This window comes from Eutrigla gurnardus (assembly GCF_963514095.1).
Source record: "Eutrigla gurnardus genome assembly, chromosome: 4".
Lineage (NCBI taxonomy): Eukaryota > Metazoa > Chordata > Actinopteri > Perciformes > Triglidae > Eutrigla > Eutrigla gurnardus.
The window spans coordinates 16,053,451-16,071,808 of NC_139918.1; the positions used below are offsets into that span (position 1 = coordinate 16,053,451).

General features: G+C 42.4%; 2 protein-coding genes across 2 annotated transcripts; both read left to right on the top strand.

Moving 5' to 3' along the window:
• Positions 1–1,903: 1,903 nt before the first annotated feature.
• mcm4 (minichromosome maintenance complex component 4) lies at positions 1,904–9,737 on the top strand. Its single transcript, XM_084007413.1, has 17 exons — positions 1,904–1,954; positions 2,878–2,955; positions 3,040–3,198; positions 3,283–3,446; positions 3,595–3,696; positions 3,788–3,883; positions 4,527–4,622; positions 4,932–5,070; positions 5,247–5,467; positions 5,598–5,718; positions 5,970–6,229; positions 6,900–7,265; positions 7,362–7,489; positions 8,043–8,250; positions 8,349–8,577; positions 8,785–8,918; positions 9,180–9,737. The coding sequence occupies exons 2-17, from the start codon at positions 2,892–2,894 to the stop codon at positions 9,273–9,275; spliced, it is 2,583 nt and encodes an 860-aa protein (XP_083863539.1). The 5' UTR covers positions 1,904–1,954; positions 2,878–2,891; the 3' UTR covers positions 9,276–9,737.
• Positions 9,738–10,310: 573 nt separating this feature from the next.
• On the top strand, positions 10,311–14,568 carry ube2v2 (ubiquitin-conjugating enzyme E2 variant 2). Its single transcript, XM_084008776.1, has 4 exons — positions 10,311–10,463; positions 13,228–13,376; positions 13,480–13,605; positions 13,741–14,568. The coding sequence occupies exons 1-4, from the start codon at positions 10,448–10,450 to the stop codon at positions 13,885–13,887; spliced, it is 438 nt and encodes a 145-aa protein (XP_083864902.1). The 5' UTR covers positions 10,311–10,447; the 3' UTR covers positions 13,888–14,568.
• The last annotated feature ends 3,790 nt before the right edge of the window (positions 14,569–18,358 follow it).

Consider the following 18,358-nt stretch of genomic DNA (forward strand, 5'->3'; position numbering starts at 1 on the left):
CCATGTGCAGCATCAATGTGTTGACAGTAGGCCTAGCCGTATTTTTAGTTTCTGGTTAAAATGTAGTTATGTTAGCAATTGTTTGTACTTTATTTCTATTATTATTATTATTATTCTATTATTCCTTTTTGAGGGTCCTCATGTTGTTGTGTGACTTGGGGATGAAGTTGAATTTGCCATCCGTTGCCAGGACTGTAAACATCTGACCACGAGTGGTCAAATGCAAAAATATGGATAAATATGATAAATGTGATGCTGTGGGGGTAAAACCACCAAAACCAAAGGCTACATACCGACTTTCTAAAGCTCCTATTACATCACTCAAATGACAGATAATAACCTCGCTGATGTAATTTATAAGGGCGTTTAGCTAAGAGGAAATGCACTGATTGGAAAGTATTCAAAGATATACAGCACAGTTTTTTGTCATATACTACATTATTGATTCATTGGCAGATTAATCAATAAAAATATGTAAAAACAACAACCATTGTTTGCAGCTCCAGTAACACATGCAGGAAATTTGAATAATGTTGTTTGTGGCTCTCCATTTAAAACTGTGAGCAAATTTACAGAGGGAAGAAGAAAAAAACCCGGACACACTTAAACAAAGATGACAAGCTCAACAAATATGCAACTAAAACATACGGTATTGCTGTCATATACAGGCAACCAACTATCTACAGGTCCAAGTGTAAGCTGTGAATTGGACATGGTCCAGATGGATACAGTGGTGGTAAATAATGGTTAATTAATATGTTGAAAGTTCATAAACACTAAATATCAATATCGGTATATCGCAAGCTACATTGTTTCTGTTACCAAAACCTTATTTACCCTGTCATCACAAGCCTACCAGCACCATTACACTTTATTATAGGCTACAATAAAATTTGATTGTGGGGACATCTGTATTAAATTATAAAACTCAATGAATGTGGCACCTGTTGAGTGTAAACAATAAAGTATGAAGTGTACCGTTTTATTTCATTGACTCATGTTGACAGAAGCAAGTGAGCAGTCGTGATGAATTGGAGGTTGGTCGTACCACCTTAAGGGACGCATGTACCGACACTTCTCGGAAACGCGCCTGTGTTTTCCCCCTCAGGAAGTGCGCTGTACTTTTCCTCTGTCAAAGGCCCTTTTTGAAATGGAAACTGCCACACCTGGTGGTCAATAAACGCACGTTCAGGGGGAAAACGTCTCACGAATAAAAATATCTGATAAGCCAATGTCGGCAAAACAATTGCAGAATTAAAATGAAAGATGATTAAATATATTAAAATAAACACACTTTGTGACAAAGACGAGTAGTTGGTCCTCTTCTTAAAACGCCCACTCTGAGTAGATGCATACATGTATCTTGACTGCTTTCGCCAAAGTAATATAAAAGTGTGATTTATTTATTTACGTCATCAACCATGTGCGTGAATGGAAAGTATTTTCTTTTATTTTTGTGACGCAAATATCAAAGTTAATTCCTCATTTCCTTATGTATTTGTATTTAGTCAATTCGATTTATTTAAAATGTGGTGGTTGCACTTTTATTGTTTTGTTTTTGTAATTTTGTGATGTTTCAATAAAGAAACGGCAGACACAAAAAAGGTTCTTCATTATTGGACCAAACCAAATCAGCTCAGGGTATCATAAACAGCATTACGCTACGAGCAGAAATATAATATCATATTATTTGGTTTTAAAACATAAAACAGAGAGATTACGTGTTGCTTCTGTTCATTTCAAAGTATTTATTGTATTAATAAAGACGTTTAATCGTGTTTAGTTAAAGTCGTAACAACTGGACCTCAACAGGAACACCCCTCTGCAGCGAAGGAATCGGCCGGAAGGACGTTGATGATCCTGGCATGCTATTGGTCCAAACTTCCCCGCGAAAAAAACGTCACTCGCAGTTTCGCGCCAGATCTGCAGCACTCGGACGTACACACAAGAAGAGGTGAGAAAAGACTTAATTTGATGAACTTATTTCTACTTCATCCATTGATCATGTTGCTTGGATCGAACAGTCTTATGTTACACGTGTTTACTTCGCTGTGCGCCAACTTCCGAGCTCACTTTGACGTGTTGAATCAGGACAAACGGCGCAGTAACTTTCAGTGTATTGTTTCCTCGGCAGCCACATGTCAAATGGTGGAAACGTTATTGTCAACTGACGCAAAGCCTTTAATACAAGGAGCAAAAGCACGATGCAATTAAGACCTTTAGTTCAAACAACTTTATTGGCCAAATGAATGTGAACACATACAAGGAATTGGACTCCGGCTTTACGTCGCTGTCATTATAAATACACAGAAATAGACATACAACTAAAACCAGGATAACCAACTCGATACAAGTGTAATGGAGTGAAATATTACACCCAAGCACTAGCTAGTATGACGCTTAGCATTCAGCATCACATGTACGAGACATTTAATGAACAATAAAACAACACATTCTTGAGGACTCTATATTGTCCACACTTTGACTATTTGGCTAAACATCATCGCCAACTCAATTTGGCAACTAATAATCCAGAATGTATCAAACATATCTGATGTTGGTCTCATTTAGAGGATTCTACTCGGCATTTATATTGGTTTTAAAGTATCACAAACAAAATGTCCATACAGCTGTTTGTGTACAGTTTTCTACAAAGTCACTAGATCTACAAGCAACCGTGGGACTTGTAGCATCTTGTGGCTTCAGCTTATTACATAGTGAGGCTTTTGCACACCAAGCCGGTGGTAGAAATCCATGTTCTGTTAAAAACCCTACCTGAGCAGAGTTTGTTTTACTTCCCCGCAGAAGTCGGTTAATACTGTGCAGCTGATATTTTGGTTTAAAAAAAAAAGTCACTAGAATCCATCTGATCTACAGATATCCCAGCAACAATGTCTTCCCCAACATCCACTCCTGGCGGGCGCAAACGAGGAAGGAACACCAACCCATCCACACGTAAGTTCATGTATCCTCGATGAGAAACGCTGTGTACTCGTCTCGTGTGTTACTAACTTGTCTTTGTGTCCTGTGTATCCTCAGCCAGCAGTGAGGGCCCCACCTCACCTGCCACTCAGCGACGCAGAGGCCAGGACTCCTCCACCGGGGACCTGATGCCGATGCCCACCTCCCCGCCCACTGACATGCTCAGTCCGGCAGCACCCCAGGACAACTCCCTGTTCTCCAGCCCTCGCCCCTCAGGTCTTCACCACACAGAGGGCCAGATTTAAGTTTAAGTCAAGGGCAACGTGGGGCAGTTTTTAATCTTTGTTGTCTCTTTAACAGTCCAACCCAATGACGTGGACATGAGCTCCCCTCTGATGTACGGGACCCCCAGCTCCAGGGTTGAAGGGACTCCTCGCAGTGGAGTGCGCGGCACACCAGCCAGACAGCGTCCTGACCTGGGGTCAGTCAGGAAGGCTCCACAAGTCGATCTTCACTCTGAGCCGGTCAGTGGAGGACGACATGATTAACATGGGTCATTTATTGAAATCACATAAGATAATTAACACTTAACCTTTCAGAATTGTGAAATTGAATAAGGCTGAAGAGCTTAAAATCACAATAGGAGCCACTTTCATGTTTTTTTGTTTGCAGCCAAGTGCTGATGGCGCCGTAGCCAGCGATTCCAACGCAGGCCAGAGACTGGTGATCTGGGGGACTGACGTCAATGTTGGGACCTGCAAGGAGAAGTTTCAGGTATAAAATCTTACAGCTCAACTATTGGAAGATATCTCCCATTCTTAGTAGAGAAGAGTTAAGTGTACGCTTTGCCTCTCTTTGCTTTCAGAGGTTCCTGCAGAGGTTCATCGACTCGACCTCCACTGAAGACGAGAACGCTGGTTTGGACCTGAACGAGCCTTTATACATGCAGAAGCTGGAAGAGGTCGTGTACCTTTTTGTTTTTTTTTTGGTCTTTCTTTCATTGTGGTCTGTTGCTCTCTTGTGCTGTATGGCTCACTTTGGTTCAAATCAGACTAGATGATGATTTGAGATCAGCCTCATTCCTGTGTATTTTTCTGCCTGATGTCCAACCGTGTCCACTGGAGGTTTTTCTTTTTTTTTCCCCAGCTGGGAGTGCTTGAGAGGTGCAGCATATTTTCAGGTGAAAGCTTTGGTTGCAGAAGTAAAAAAGTCAACACAGGGTAGAAGACTTCCTCCTGCCCTTAAAAGCTCATAGGGAGAGAGGACGGACCTGCAGGTCTTTGTGGCAAATGAGGTTTTGTGGGCGAGGAGACATCGTTATGTTCAGATTCAGGATTTGATTATCTCACATGAGGAAATTACCTGAAAAACAAAATGGCAAACATGCAGCACAGAATAAACTCACAGCGCCTCATCACGCTGAATAGTGTAAATACATAGTGCTCCATTGAAAAACGCTGTCCTCAGTGGGGAAAATCCTGTGGTGGACACGGGCCCTTAGACAGGAAATACATGAGGGACAAATGATGTTTGAGTCTGAACATCACAGGAAATGTCAGGTGACGGTCTGTCTTAAATGTGAATATTTCTCCTTTGTCTCACAGATCAGCGTTGTTGGTGATCCAGTCCTGAATGTGAGTTGTCTTCATGTGCAGTCCTTCGATGCAGAGCTTTACAGGCAGCTCATCTGCTACCCACAGGTATTGTCTTTTGTTTTATAAGTACATCATAAGCATTACAGAGTCAAATTGGACATCTTTGATCCCATTTTTTTTTTTTTTTTTTAAATGAAGTTACATTTATGTTGATTTGTTAATCTTTACTTCGGTCTTTGGCCGAATAAAGAGTATATTATGGCCGTCCTTCTCACAATACAAAATTGAGAATTCACGGTTAAGCGACACACTTCTGAATGCAGGGTGAACTGACTTATATGAGGGTTGTCACACTAGCATCTCTGTTTGACAGCATATTGAGGATAATGAGTGAGTAATTTGTTCCCTTCGCAGGAAGTCATCCCGACCTTCGACATGGCAGTCAACGAGCTCTTCTTCGAACGTTTCCCAGACTCCATCCTGGAGTTCCAGATCCAAGTCCGCCCCTACAACGCCCTGAAAACCAGAAACATGAGGAACCTGAACCCAGAAGGTGTGTGGATTCATTAATCCGGTCCGTGTGAAGCGACATCGCACTTAATTAGGAGCGGCGCGACGTCTCGTCGCATATTTAGTGTGGGATTTTGGTGAACGCCGTCCTTCGCTTTGATAAAAGGTGGGGTATCGGCTCCAAGCTAAAGCATCTGTGTCCCTTTTTCGCCTCCGCAGACATCGATCAGCTGATCACCATCAGCGGCATGGTGATCCGCACCTCGCAGCTCATCCCTGAGATGCAGGAGGCGTTCTTCCAGTGCCAAGTGTGCGCCTTCAGCACCCGCGTGGAGGTGGACCGCGGGCGCATCGCCGAGCCGGCTGTGTGCCGCCACTGCAACACCACCCACAGCCTGGCGCTGGTTCACAATCGCTCTGCCTTCTCCGACAAGCAGATGGTGAGAGTTCCACAGGATTGGGAACGGGGCAGGTTGCCTACAGGCGGCAACACCTGATCTCAGAATATGTTGAGGGGTAATTAATGACGTGACGCTGTAGAGGCCATGACATCTGTTCATTTGTTAACAGGTAAAAATTCAAGAGTCTCCTGAAGACATGCCGGCGGGTCAGACGCCTCACACGACTATCGTCTACGCTCATAATGACCTTGTTGACAAAGTGCAGCCAGGAGACCGCATAAACATCACTGGTAAGAGTTCCTTCCTGCCCCAAACCCAGAAACATTCAGTGTTTGATGATTTTTAAAAAGCAAATGACAACAATGTCTCAAAAATTACAAGCTGGAACGAGAATATTTCAAATGCATCAGAAGATTGCTGTTATTAGTTGTTGCACATAAACTTTCTGTTGTTTTTACCTCTAATATAGTGTATAAAATGTGATTTTTATCATTTCTGAAAAGTGGCAGTCACACTTGCATCCTCCCTAATGCCCCTGCAGGTGTCTACAGAGCCGTCCCCATGCGCGTGAACCCCCGTCAGAGCAACGTGAAGTCGGTGTACAAGACTCACATCGACGCCATCCACTTCCGCAAGACGGACGAGAAGCGCCTGCACGGTTTGGACGAGGACAACGAACAGAAGCTCTTCACCGAGGACCGAGTGCAGACCCTGAAGGAGCTGGCGGCCAAGCCGGACGTCTACGAGCGCCTCTCTTCCGCTCTCGCACCGAGTATCTACGAGCACGAGGACATCAAAAAGGTGCGTGAATGGACGCAGGCCGACTCCAACAAATGAATTTCCACCAACCCCAACAGAAACCCGAAACGGTTAATCACATCATCTACTCCACTAATGCAGCTCTCAGGGCTCTGATACTGTTCATACTGTCTCACTGGGACACTTGATGGTACTGAGCAGTCATTAAACAGATCTGACCTTTCCCTTCTATGGCCAGTGGAAACGTCCCAAGTCACTGGAATCATCAATCATCGTTTATATTATTAGTCCCAGCTGTGTGTCAAATTAAGGTTGAGTAGGAACGTAGTTAATGAGGTGTACACCCAAATTAAGATGATGGGATAAAGGTGTTAATCTTAGTATAATGCATCGCTTGAATTGGAGCTTATTAATCAAATGGCAGCATTTTAAAAGAAAAGAGGTAAGGCCCTCCTAAGAGAGCACACTGGCACTTGGCGACTTTCGACAAAATCCACAAGACAAGGAAGAAATTAGATCAATTTAAATAAGAAAATATAATAAGATAAAACGGATAAAACAATCTTTGAATGAACAAACACGTGTTAAAATGCTCTGCCACAAACGTTATCACCACAATCAAAGTGAGGACTATTCTGTTGACAGTATTGATGAAAACTGTAAACATGATTGACCGTTTTTGAGTATTTATTTCCCCGTATGTTGGTTCCAGGGCATCTTGCTGCAGCTGTTCGGCGGCACCCGCAAGGACTTCAAGGAGACCGGCCGCGGCAACTTCCGTGCGGATCTGAACATCCTGCTCTGCGGAGACCCCGGCACCAGCAAGTCCCAGCTGCTGCAGTACGTCTACAACCTGGTGCCCCGTGGCCAGTACACGTCGGGGAAGGGCTCCAGCGCCGTGGGTCTCACCGCCTACGTGATGAAGGACCCGGAGACCCGGCAGCTGGTCCTGCAGACCGGAGCGCTGGTGCTGAGCGACAACGGCATCTGCTGCATCGACGAGTTCGACAAGATGAGCGACAGCACGCGCTCGGTGCTGCACGAGGTCATGGAGCAGCAGACCCTCTCCATCGCCAAGGTGCGTTTCCTACATTTTAAACGATGTCGACAATAAGGTGCAAAAGTAAAGTTCTCACTTTTTTCTTTTTTTTATCCTGTGTGTGTCTGTCTGCAGGCTGGAATTATTTGCCAGCTGAACGCTCGCACCTCTGTGTTGGCCGCTGCTAACCCCATAGAATCTCAGTGGAACCCCAAAAAGACCACGATCGAGAACATTCAGCTTCCTCACACACTTCTGTCCAGGTGATTACCGTCAGTCAGCACCTTCACACTGAAACCGGCTCAACCCTTCTGGTCCAGCATCACCCCTCATCTAGAGACCGTCACTAAACATCTTCTCAGTGCCGCTCAGAAACTCCTTTCCTTTCCCCTCATTCCACCAAAAGGAAATGTTAAAATGTTGGCAGGTTGACTCAATACCTTGCATTTGAGAGGATTCAAGATACTTTAGAGAAATCTCATTTTTGTAGCTTAGTTTGAAATGAGAAGACTGAACTACTTTGTAATATTACGCAGTATCATAGAGATGTGATTAATAGGACATACGGGGAGGTTAGGGTCAACGTGTGGCTGTATAAAAGTCACACTTATTACAGTTTTGTTTTCAACAACTGAATTATTCCCATCTTTATATAAAGCAATCTGCTCAATAACCCCATGGGAGAACTTGTGACATGTCAAACATTGATAAAGAGGGACTGCAGTTGATTACCCTCTCCTAATGTCATCCTTTCATGGCTGAGTGTCCCTTCGGTCGTGTCGCTGGTTTTTAACGCTGCATTACATGCTCCATCAGGTTCGACCTCATCTTCCTGATGCTGGATCCCCAAGACGAGGCTTACGACCGCAGGCTGGCCCACCACCTGGTGTCTCTGTACTATCAGAGCGAGGAGCAGATTGAGGAAGAGTTCCTCGACATGGCTGTGTTGAGGGACTACATCGCGTACGCACGGACGTACATCCAGCCGAAGCTGAGCGAGGAAGCCAGCCAGGCTCTCATCGAGGTCAGTTTCCTCTTCCACTATTTCGCTACTTTTTTTTTTTTTATGAAAAGTTTGCCCCATAACACGAGCCAACTGACTTGTGCATGTTTGGTCCTCAGGCTTATGTAGACATGAGGAAGATAGGCAGTGGTCGGGGGATGGTGTCGGCCTACCCCAGACAGCTGGAGTCCTTGATCCGCCTGGCAGAGGCCCACTCCAAGGTGCGCTTTTCTGAGAAGGTGGAGACCATCGACGTGGAGGAGGCCAAGCGACTGCACAGAGAGGCCCTCAAACAGTCGGCCACTGACCCCAGAACAGGATTCGTTGACATCTCTATTCTCACAACAGGTGTGCAACACAGGGCCTCGGCAATATTAAATCCTTAACAGCAACTATGTGTTTCCTGCTCATTGGAAGGTTTCAACTCAGAATCCCTGTTGTTGTATTTTTAGTACTATTTTAGATATCTCATAGAACAGTTGCATGAATCAATGAAGAAAATGATAATTAGTTGCAACCCAACAGCATTTTGAGTGTATGCATTTGTGACTCCAGGTATGAGTGCCACCGCCCGCAAGCGTAAGGAGGAGGTGGCCCAAGCCCTGAAGAAGCTGATCCAGGCCAAAGGAAAGACTCCCGCCATGAAATACCAGCAGCTGCTGGACGATCTCAGGGGACAGTCTGAAAATGTAAATGTTTTTGTGTTAAGTTGTGCTACCTTTTTGGAAATCTATTTCTTTCCTTTCCGGTCCATGACATTGATGTAAGATGCAATAATGCATCGTTAGAAATCGACCAGACAGTTTATAATGTTGGTAAAGAAATAACAAAAAGTGCTGAAATGATTTGAACTTTTCTACAAAATAATAATATATTTTTTTAATTATACGTGGTCTATTATTAACGCCACCACTTCCCGTGATGACTTCCCTCTGTCACTTTGTTTTCAGGCGATCACAAAGGAGCTGTTTGACGAGGCGCTCCGAGCCCTCGCTGACGAGGACTACTTGACGGTTACTGGCAAGACCGTCCGTCTCCTCGCCTGAGGCCCACTCTGCATTTATGTACAGTCCTTAACTTTATATCTTATCCTGCGTCGACCTCTTTCTCTCGTGCTGTAAAAACTATTTTGTGTAATTGAACCGACTGTGTTAGGTGTTTAAATACGCTGCGAGTTAGAGGATTCAGAGTAACTGCATGACTCGTTCATTGTCCTGTTGTGATTTAAAAAAGAAAAAAAGAAGAGAAGAATACAAACACGTACTGGCAGTTAAAAGAGCAAATATATATATAAATATGCTTGTATGTCACTTTGTTTGCCTGTTTTCAAGTAATGCTCTTGCTGCTCTGTTTACTGTGTTGTGGCTGAAAAAACAAAACTTTTGTTCTAACTTGTACATTGTAATGACTTGGAGTCAGTCACTTATTATTTCCACAGATATGAATTGTCCCTGTAGCTTGCATTGACTACTTGTTAGGAGGGAAAATAAAACGTTGCTCACTTGAAATGGTTGTTAACATTTATTTTCCAGCAGTGTTGAATTAAATTCCAGTTTAGTAAACTGTGGGTTCCGAGCGAGAACTGGATGTTTTAAGGTTGCAACGACATGAGGTTGTATTGATAATCCCACACTGGATTCACAGTCACCGTGTGAGAAGGCGCCTACGTTTAATTCCTTAATACATCTTTTCAACTCTGCTCTGGGCCCCTCCCATCTTCCATTTTTATTCGAACCCACGAAAACTAAACAATTTCAGTGGAAAAACTTATATTCTGTGACCAGCAGTTGGTTTCATTTGAACTATACTCCCCAAATGAATGGGCTCTTTTCACAGTCGCTGTTTTGTGATTGTGAATTGAAAAAGGTCAAAACTCCATTAAAAGGTACTTTTGTATTTCAGGTTGTCTCACAAACCAGGAAGTGTTTTACTCCCTGTTAAATAACTACCATACTAATGGGGTGGCTAGTTTGTTGTAAATCCAGTTTCCTTAAGTTAAACATCAGTAAAACATCAGTAAACATCAGTAAATTCACGTTGCCATGGTGTTACTGTTGTCTGTCGTACTGGCCCGACAGTGAACAGTAAACCGTGTGGAAACCGGCTCGGGTGTGAACGCAGCAGCTTGCAGTGCCGCGATCCGCCGGTGTGATGTTGCTGTCGGATTTAACGGCTGTGATGTCACAGCTCTGTGTGATTCTGGACTCGGCTGAAGAAGATGGCGGCCTCCTCAGGTTCGTGTGACTTCAAACTAACATACAACGACACAAAGTGTGGGCGAAGCCGCTGCGGCACTGACATAACAGCCACCAAATGTGGCGACTTTCTAATGTATACGTGTTTACCCAATTTGCTCTCAATCGTAATTCATTCGTTAGTATCTCCTCTAGGTGGAGCGACGGTCTCCACGGGAGCCATCTATCTTGTGCTAGTATGTTGCCGAAACCTAGCTTATGCGAGCTAGTAGCATGCCCCGTGAGTTAGCTGAAATAGCTGAAGCTGTCAGAAATAAGCGTCGGCAATGCAAATATTAACTTTCGTGTCACAAAGAACCCCCGTAGGTTGTGTAATGCATAAGACAGGTTTAATGGGTGTGTAAAGTGTGGTTAATATGTTTGGTAACCGCAGACATTAAGATAGTAGCGTAGCTAATTTAGCCACTAGAATATTCCAGCACTGCTCGACAGCAAGTGTCGGTCCCTTTTATGTCAAGCTAGCTAGTTATTTCATGATAAATAAACGTTACCAGTATTATTTGTATATAAATGTCCAGGCACAAGTCCTACGTGTAGCTTATTATCCATTAAGCTGCAACGATTCAAACGATATTACGTTTTTTTTGTTGTTTTTTTATAGCTTCCCTGTGACACACCTCACATTGTTACAGTAACATTTAAATGAAGGGACCAGTCCCGCTCCTGTTTTGAGCATGGCTTTGCTAACATTATTGTCAAATCTGAACAGGATTTCTACTGTTTAACGCTAGAAAGAGATGCGGGAAATACATCGTTTTCTTAACGTAAACTAGGTGTTTGCCATTGCTGGGTGGGGAGGCTGGAAACGCACCGGACTGTCACGCTGTCGTTAGCACGCGTTGTTCCAGGAAATAGTCGGAGCCCATATTTTTGCTTGAGCGCTCAGTAGGACGTGTGGTGTGTCAAACTTACAAAATGTATTCTTTGGGAATTACAGAAAAATAAAATAATGATCGAATTAATGTTTTTTCACAAGGTTTGATTTAGTTTCTTCGGCACCGCTGGGATGTTGTTACAAAGTGGAGAAACGGGAAGTAACTTAATATCAGTAATCGAAACTAACGTTACCATAGACAAGTTGGCGCTACTTGTGCGTTTCATATCTAACGTAGCAAGGTTTAAGTTACGAGTGCCAAAGGTAACAAGTGTTGAAAGGGACGCCAACAACACTTATGCTCTTGAAGGACAGGTTATGTAGATTTTAGAGTTGATTTAATCACTATTTTGACCTGCTTGACGATTCATGTGTATTGTCATCTAAATGTGTGTATCTTATGTATCATAATTGAAATTTAATAAATAATAATTTGTTCCCCCACAAAGTTAATTTGACATATCATGGATACATACTAATCAGCGACTCGGTTCCATGAGGTATTGATTTTCTCAAAATGTGCTTGGCTTTATACTTTATAGATATTCACAAGTTTAAGAGTTTTAAACGTCAAACGATATTACAAAGGCATTACAAAATAACTTTTCATAATGAGCTCTTAAATTTGAATATTAAAAAGGTGTGACCAAGACCATTACAGTTTCAAAAACATAACGCTAACCGCAAATATAATTATCATATGATATATAATAATATAAAGAAAATTTGATTATTGTTTAAAGCTATAACTGAATTAATTATAGTCAATTTTAGGAAATTTATTTGGTAAATGTTTTTATTTTAAACTTATCACTTAAATACTTTTTCAAGCAAAGATGCAGAAGTGGTTCCTCACCAGGCAGCGTCTTTAACGACAACACCTGAACACTTTCCCACTAGCTGAACGCTTTGACTGAATGATGTTATCAACTGTCTGTCATAAGATGACTGGATGTTACCCTGACTCATTCATTAAAACAATCACTAAGCACTATAGGCCCATGTGGTCCGAGTCTCGGCCGTGTAAACAACTGTCAAGACTGCAGATTTGTATTATTTATTTATATATATATATATATAAATCTTGAACAGGAATCAAATTAGATGCAGCTCCACAGCAGGTAAACCAGGATGGCGTGGCCATAAGCATGTAGCATAGCACATCTATCTGTTGAGTTATTTCTTGTATGAACCAGTCCCGTCTTGCACAAGTTCTTACTAATTTTGATGCGTTAAGATGAATGTCTGCCTGCATCAGTTTTCATGAGTGGATAGTTGGAGTGCCAACACTGACGAAACCCTTCAGTAACGTTCTATTGTGTATCATAAATTAATAATGTTGCAAAGATATTTTATATACAAAGATGTAACAAAACAAAAAAAGCTGAACATCTCTCGCATCTGAGAAGCAGCACCCAGGGATATTTTTAATTCTTTCATGATAATTGACTGGAACAGTTAACCAATTGACTAAGTAGTCGCACATAAACTAATCATTTCAGTTCTGTTTATGATAGGGACACATTATTTTGTCAATAAGTCAATTAAACTTTTGGTGTCCGTCATATTTTCCCATAGTGACATTTTCAAATCGCTTGTTTTGTCCAAGCAACAGTCCACAGTGTCACAGATATGCGGTTCTTTTGGGCAGTCAATCGCCCAAATAAATGAGTTACAATACCAGATTTGGGCTACACAGATAATCATTATTAGTAGGGTCAATTAATTGTTGGTTTTGGTCATTTTACCTAATTTGCCAATAGTAGAAACAAAATATAGAATATTTTATATATATATATATATATATATATATATATATATATTTTTTTAATTTATTTATTTATTTTTATTCTGATTTTGCTCTTTTAGGAGTTAGAGTTCCACGCAATTTTCGCTTATTGGAGGAGCTTGAAGAGGGGCAGAAAGGTGAAGGCGATGGCACAGTCAGCTGGGGCCTGGAGGATGATGAAGACATGACTCTCACACGGTGGACAGGCATGATCATCGGACCGGCAAGAGTAAGCAGAGCAAACTCAGCATGTGGACCGCCAGTCAAATCTGGATACTCTCAACTGTTAAAGATACTGTAACTTTATTTCTTTTTGTGTTGTTTTTTTTTAGACCAATTATGAGAACAGGATATACAGTCTGAAAGTGGAATGTGGATCTAGATACCCAGAGGCGTCCCCAACTGTTAAATTTGTAACAAAAATTAGCATGAATGGGATAAATAATTCCAACGGCACGGTAAGTGTCATCACGACTCTGACAAGGGTGTGTTGCTCTGTGTCTCATTTGTTGAACTGAAATAGTTTCACGTAGCAGTGTTGTGATGATAACTCCCTGATTGATTTGGTGTCTTTGCTTTGTGTCGTCTCACAGGTGGATTCACGTAGCATACCAGTTTTAGCAAAATGGCAGAATTCTTATAGCATTAAAATTGTTCTTCAAGAGTTAAGGCGTCTGATGATGTCCAAAGAAAATATGAAGCTTCCACAACCACCAGAAGGACAAGCCTACAGCTCTTAAGTGTCATGGATTGTTTGACCCTCTGTCTTAAACCTTACTCTTAGAAATCTCGTGTAAAATCATCAAGAGGCTCACTTCACACATCAACAATATCGTCTGCAAGCAAGATTGGACTTTCTTATTACATAGCTCATTCAAAAAGAAAATGTCCCTGCAGTTAAGCACTGTATAATTAAAAGACTACAAGACCACAGCTATCTGCCGTTTAATCAACTTACTTTGACAATGACTTTTGTGTTCGACATGTTCCGGCTTGGTGGGCTTGAAGAGGGAAGCATGACGCCATGCAGAGGCTGTACCCGAGTCCCAAAAGTTTTAAGTTCAAATGAATGATCACTGAAGCAAGCAGTAAGATGTGTGTATGAAGGCATGTTCTGTAACTAATACCTAGTGGAAGATGAGCCATGTTTTTGAGTTTGTTAGTCAGAGTAAGCAGGTTCATCAAAATATCATGCAGATTGCTAAATATTGAACTGTGGCTGTAGTCTAAAAGTAATGTCACAAGATAAGATCTGTATTTGACACAATACCAATATGTTTCTGTTCTGCAGCTCTTTGACATGTAACAGACGTTGAAGCCTGTTCTGAACCCCTTGCCTTTGAACTTCTAGTGAAAATGGCAGGTGTATGAACTTTTGATTTTCTGAAATTAAAATCACTGTCTGCGAAAAAACAAACAAACTGCCAAGGTTGAAGTTTATTCCATTCCCCAGCTGCACTGACATTTACCAGTTTTCCCACAAGAGGGCCTCAGCTGACAAGTTGTCGAATGTTGGCAACAGGACCCACACTCCTTCATTAGCGTCAGCTCTCCTGTACCTATATTGAAACTGCATTGATACCACACTGCACGTTTTTGATGCGTGAATTAAGCCACTTATAAAAATCAAATCAAAATGTTATTTATTGTACACTGCAGTTCTTGTTGATTGGCACATTAATGACATGAACCAGCCAGCTCCTTTATGATTGATAGTCATGTTTTGTGGTTCATTAATTTGTGTTTTACAGGCACAATGTTTGGTAGTACACATGCAGTGTGATGGAGAAAAAACAGGCTACTGTTTCCTTTGAGAATGTGACCTTTTGTTGCTTTTCAGCAGTTTGATTATTGACAGTTTAATTAACCAAATGGGCATTTTATGGGAGTTCACTGCAGATGGCATCATCTTATGTCTTTATTACGCTCAGTTTGTTTATCCAGTTAGAATAATTGTCTTTTCCTAAACATTAAGTCGGAGTAGCATCTTTGAATGTTATTTTTTAAACCCCATTTACCAGGAAAACTGAGCAAGACCATGTTCTTTGTTTAATGACGGCTGGGGAGAGTGGTTGGTCTGTGAGGGAGTGTTAATGGTGTATTTTGGAGGATTTCTGGCAATTTACATTCCCATTATCGTCTGGCACCAGCCTTTACTCGTTTTTGGAGGGATTAGTATCTGATGGTCCAGTCGCAAAACACTGATGCATCATCTGTCAGATCATTTGATGACGTTCCAGTTTTTCTCTCTACTCAGAGCTTGTGACTTTGACCCAACATTTTGAACACCCTTGTGAATGGAATTTTGCATTGTGAAAGGAAGCAAGTACAACCCTGTCCTCGAAAAAAAAAAGACAGTGTGTCTGATGTGGCTTCCACATTCGACCTGAGTGACCTCTTGGCCGCATATCTCCCTCCCAGCAGCAGACTGCAGGCGGCTTGTCTTGTCTTGAGCACACGTCTGTCTGCCACGTCGTCTCCGCAGCAACACTTGTCACTGCAGCACGACGGGAGCTTGGCCTTGGCGATGATTCACAAATACCCCCTGAAAAAACATGATTTATTGTGTCACACGGTGTGTATTCAATCTCAAAACGGCTGACTTGCATGTAGATGAACAGAACCACAAAGGCATCTCGCCTCAGTATCTTTTACTTCATGTGCATATACATATCACATTTGCATGAGAAAAGCAACATAAACAGAAAGAGAACATGCTCCGGTTGTGAATTTGTGCAGCATTTGCATATCAAAAGTAAAGATGTTTCTAACTATGTCTATTTTCAAGTCACATTTGCATAGGGTGAACTTTGATGTGCTGCTGCACTCATATGGGGCGAATCAGCTCAGAGCTCTGTCCCCTAGAGGGCGCTCTACGCTCATGTATGCCCTTGGCCGGGCTCTGTGAAGGGGGCTTCTGTTTAGAGGACATGAAGGCCACTGTGATGCTCCCAGGCTCCATTTGTGCATGCTGTCATCATTCCTTAAATAGTGACGTGTTCTGCAGTTTGCTGTAGGGAAACAACAGCCCGGCTGTTTGTGGGCTCCAAAGGCTCCTCTCTGGTGTCCCTGTGTGTCCTTACGGGGCCGCTGACGCCGTGCACATGACAACTAAGGCACCGTTTGTGATGTGTTCCCATTAAATGGTGCAAGCGATTTCAAACCGTGTGCACGCGCGTGGGCGTCAAGATGAGCCACTGTTTGCTGCGGACTCTTCCTCAGTCTGAGATTCGCCTGTCTGGATGTGACAGTTAGTATGTGGGTTCGACTTCCATCAGCTATAGTCTCCTTGCTTGCTTGTTATTTTGTCTCCCCCCCCCACTCCTCTCGGAAGTCATGAATATGAAATCAGAAGTGGCTTGTGTTGCAGCCGGTTCACTCAGCAGCACAGTCATCCCCGAATATAAAAGACACAGCCCCAGGTCACACGGCTTATTCCTTTATTCACCACATGCTTTTCCACAGCAGACTTCTCTGAACCTTTTCTCATGGTGACTACTCCTTTTTTTTTTTAAGAGAATCTCATTTGAATGGAAGTAGGGAATCCTTCCGTGACTATTTAACCTCCAGCCCCATCAGACAAATCTGAATTTCAAACTCATGCACCTGCACAAAAGCACCAGCTGAAGCTGCACCGGAGCTTATTACACTTGTACCACCCAGTTTATTTTTGGTTTCTTTCTAAGTTGCCATCCGGGTGGAAATATAGAGTGGTATTGCTTTTGGGTTGGAAGGTGGAGGTAGCGAGCGGTAGAGAGAGAGGCGTTCTGTGATCTAAGACGGGAAGGAATGTGGCGAGGAGGACATGCGTGTCGTCTGCCGGCAGACTGCTGGAACCAGGCCTCCACTCCCAGAGCTCTCACCTTTTGCCCCACAGGGCCAAAAGGTCGCATCTTGTGTCTGTTGATACTGTAAAAAGCTTTGTCTTCTTTATGGCCGCTGAAGGGAGAATGTGTCCGTCTTCCTGAGAAAACACATTTGTTACCACTCTTTAAAGCCTTGTCATAACTCTTTTACAGAGAGGAGAGCTCATATAGTCTGTGGCTTCAGATTAAATATAAAAATGTTAAGGTTAGTTAACGCGAGAGAGGGAGGACATTAAATCAAGTTTCCATTTGGGAAGACGGGGAAGGTGCAGGAGTTTAGGTGACTTTACTCAAAGTCAAACATCCCAAAAGTAAATGGTAAAAACACATTTAGAATGAATTTGATGTTACTATTTTTTTTAATATGCAAAGAAACCTTGGAAGGAGCAAGTATCCGTATTTCCATTAAAGCTTGCAACAGCAACTGGTCTTTGAGATCCTCAGGGCTCTGGTGTTATGAATACCATGTAGCCTTCTGCACTGAGTTGTAATTTTATGATTCACCAGTAAACAAAAAAAGTAGGCATTGTGAGTTTCTGCAAACCAAAAATATGTTTCATAAATACATTTCATCAGCCTTGTCCCACGTGAACGTAACGGCATGAACACCTGTAGCCGACTTACACTGTAACAAGTGTAACTGACTTTTCACTGACACATTACACAAAGTTATTTATGAATATAAAAATTCTGCTTAGTGCCTTTTTTTTTCTTTGACCCTCAAAGGATGAACAGGTAGAGAAATCAAAGTGACACAAATTGGCCACCAGTCTTAAAAGGCCTTCATCAACTATTAGAGTTATGTTGTTCCCCTTTAATGCCATGCTTCCTCCACCCAGATTTCTGTCTCACTTACGTCCCAGATTCACTCACTTTGGTAGAAACATCCTTGTAGGACGGCACAGGTTGAACTTAACTTAGGTTTTGGGACCAATATTGCACAGAATGTAAACAAATTTAAATCTGGGGTATTTCATCCATGTACTTTTAAAAGCAAATCAGCAATAACATTGTTTGCTTAAGCTAATTACCCACATGGACAGTGTTTTAGGGTGGGGGGCTCTGAAAACAGTGTGTCCGTTTAAGTGCTGTATTTACAGTGAGATAAATGAATGGCCTCCTCTCTCGCTGTGAGAAAAGACACAGATTGGAACCACATGTCTCGTTGCACTGCCGGCTCTCTGGCTATTGACATGCCCTTCACAGAGCCGTCCACATTTCGGATACGCTGCGGCAGCGAACACTTGAGGTCATTTTTATGCTCACTGATGTTCGACTGCAAGACTCCTAGAATGTGACATGTCTCAAGTGATGGGAAAGCTTTGGTTTGGGTCTGTCGTATGGA

What these genes read in the sequence shown, in the direction of transcription:
- mcm4 (XM_084007413.1), top strand. Translation starts at nt 2,892, where the DNA reads ATGTCTTCCCCAACATCCACTCCTGGCGGGCGCAAACGAGGAAGGAAC. An exon ending in ACATGCAGAAGCTGGAAGAG is followed by an intron (nt 3,884 to 4,526) that starts GTCGTGTACCTT and finishes TTTGTCTCACAG; the next exon opens with ATCAGCGTTGTTGGTGATCC. An exon ending in CCTCACACACTTCTGTCCAG is followed by an intron (nt 7,490 to 8,042) that starts GTGATTACCGTC and finishes ATGCTCCATCAG; the next exon opens with GTTCGACCTCATCTTCCTGA.
- ube2v2 (XM_084008776.1), top strand. An exon ending in TGATCATCGGACCGGCAAGA is followed by an intron (nt 13,377 to 13,479) that starts GTAAGCAGAGCA and finishes GTTTTTTTTTAG; the next exon opens with ACCAATTATGAGAACAGGAT. An exon ending in TAAATAATTCCAACGGCACG is followed by an intron (nt 13,606 to 13,740) that starts GTAAGTGTCATC and finishes GTCGTCTCACAG; the next exon opens with GTGGATTCACGTAGCATACC.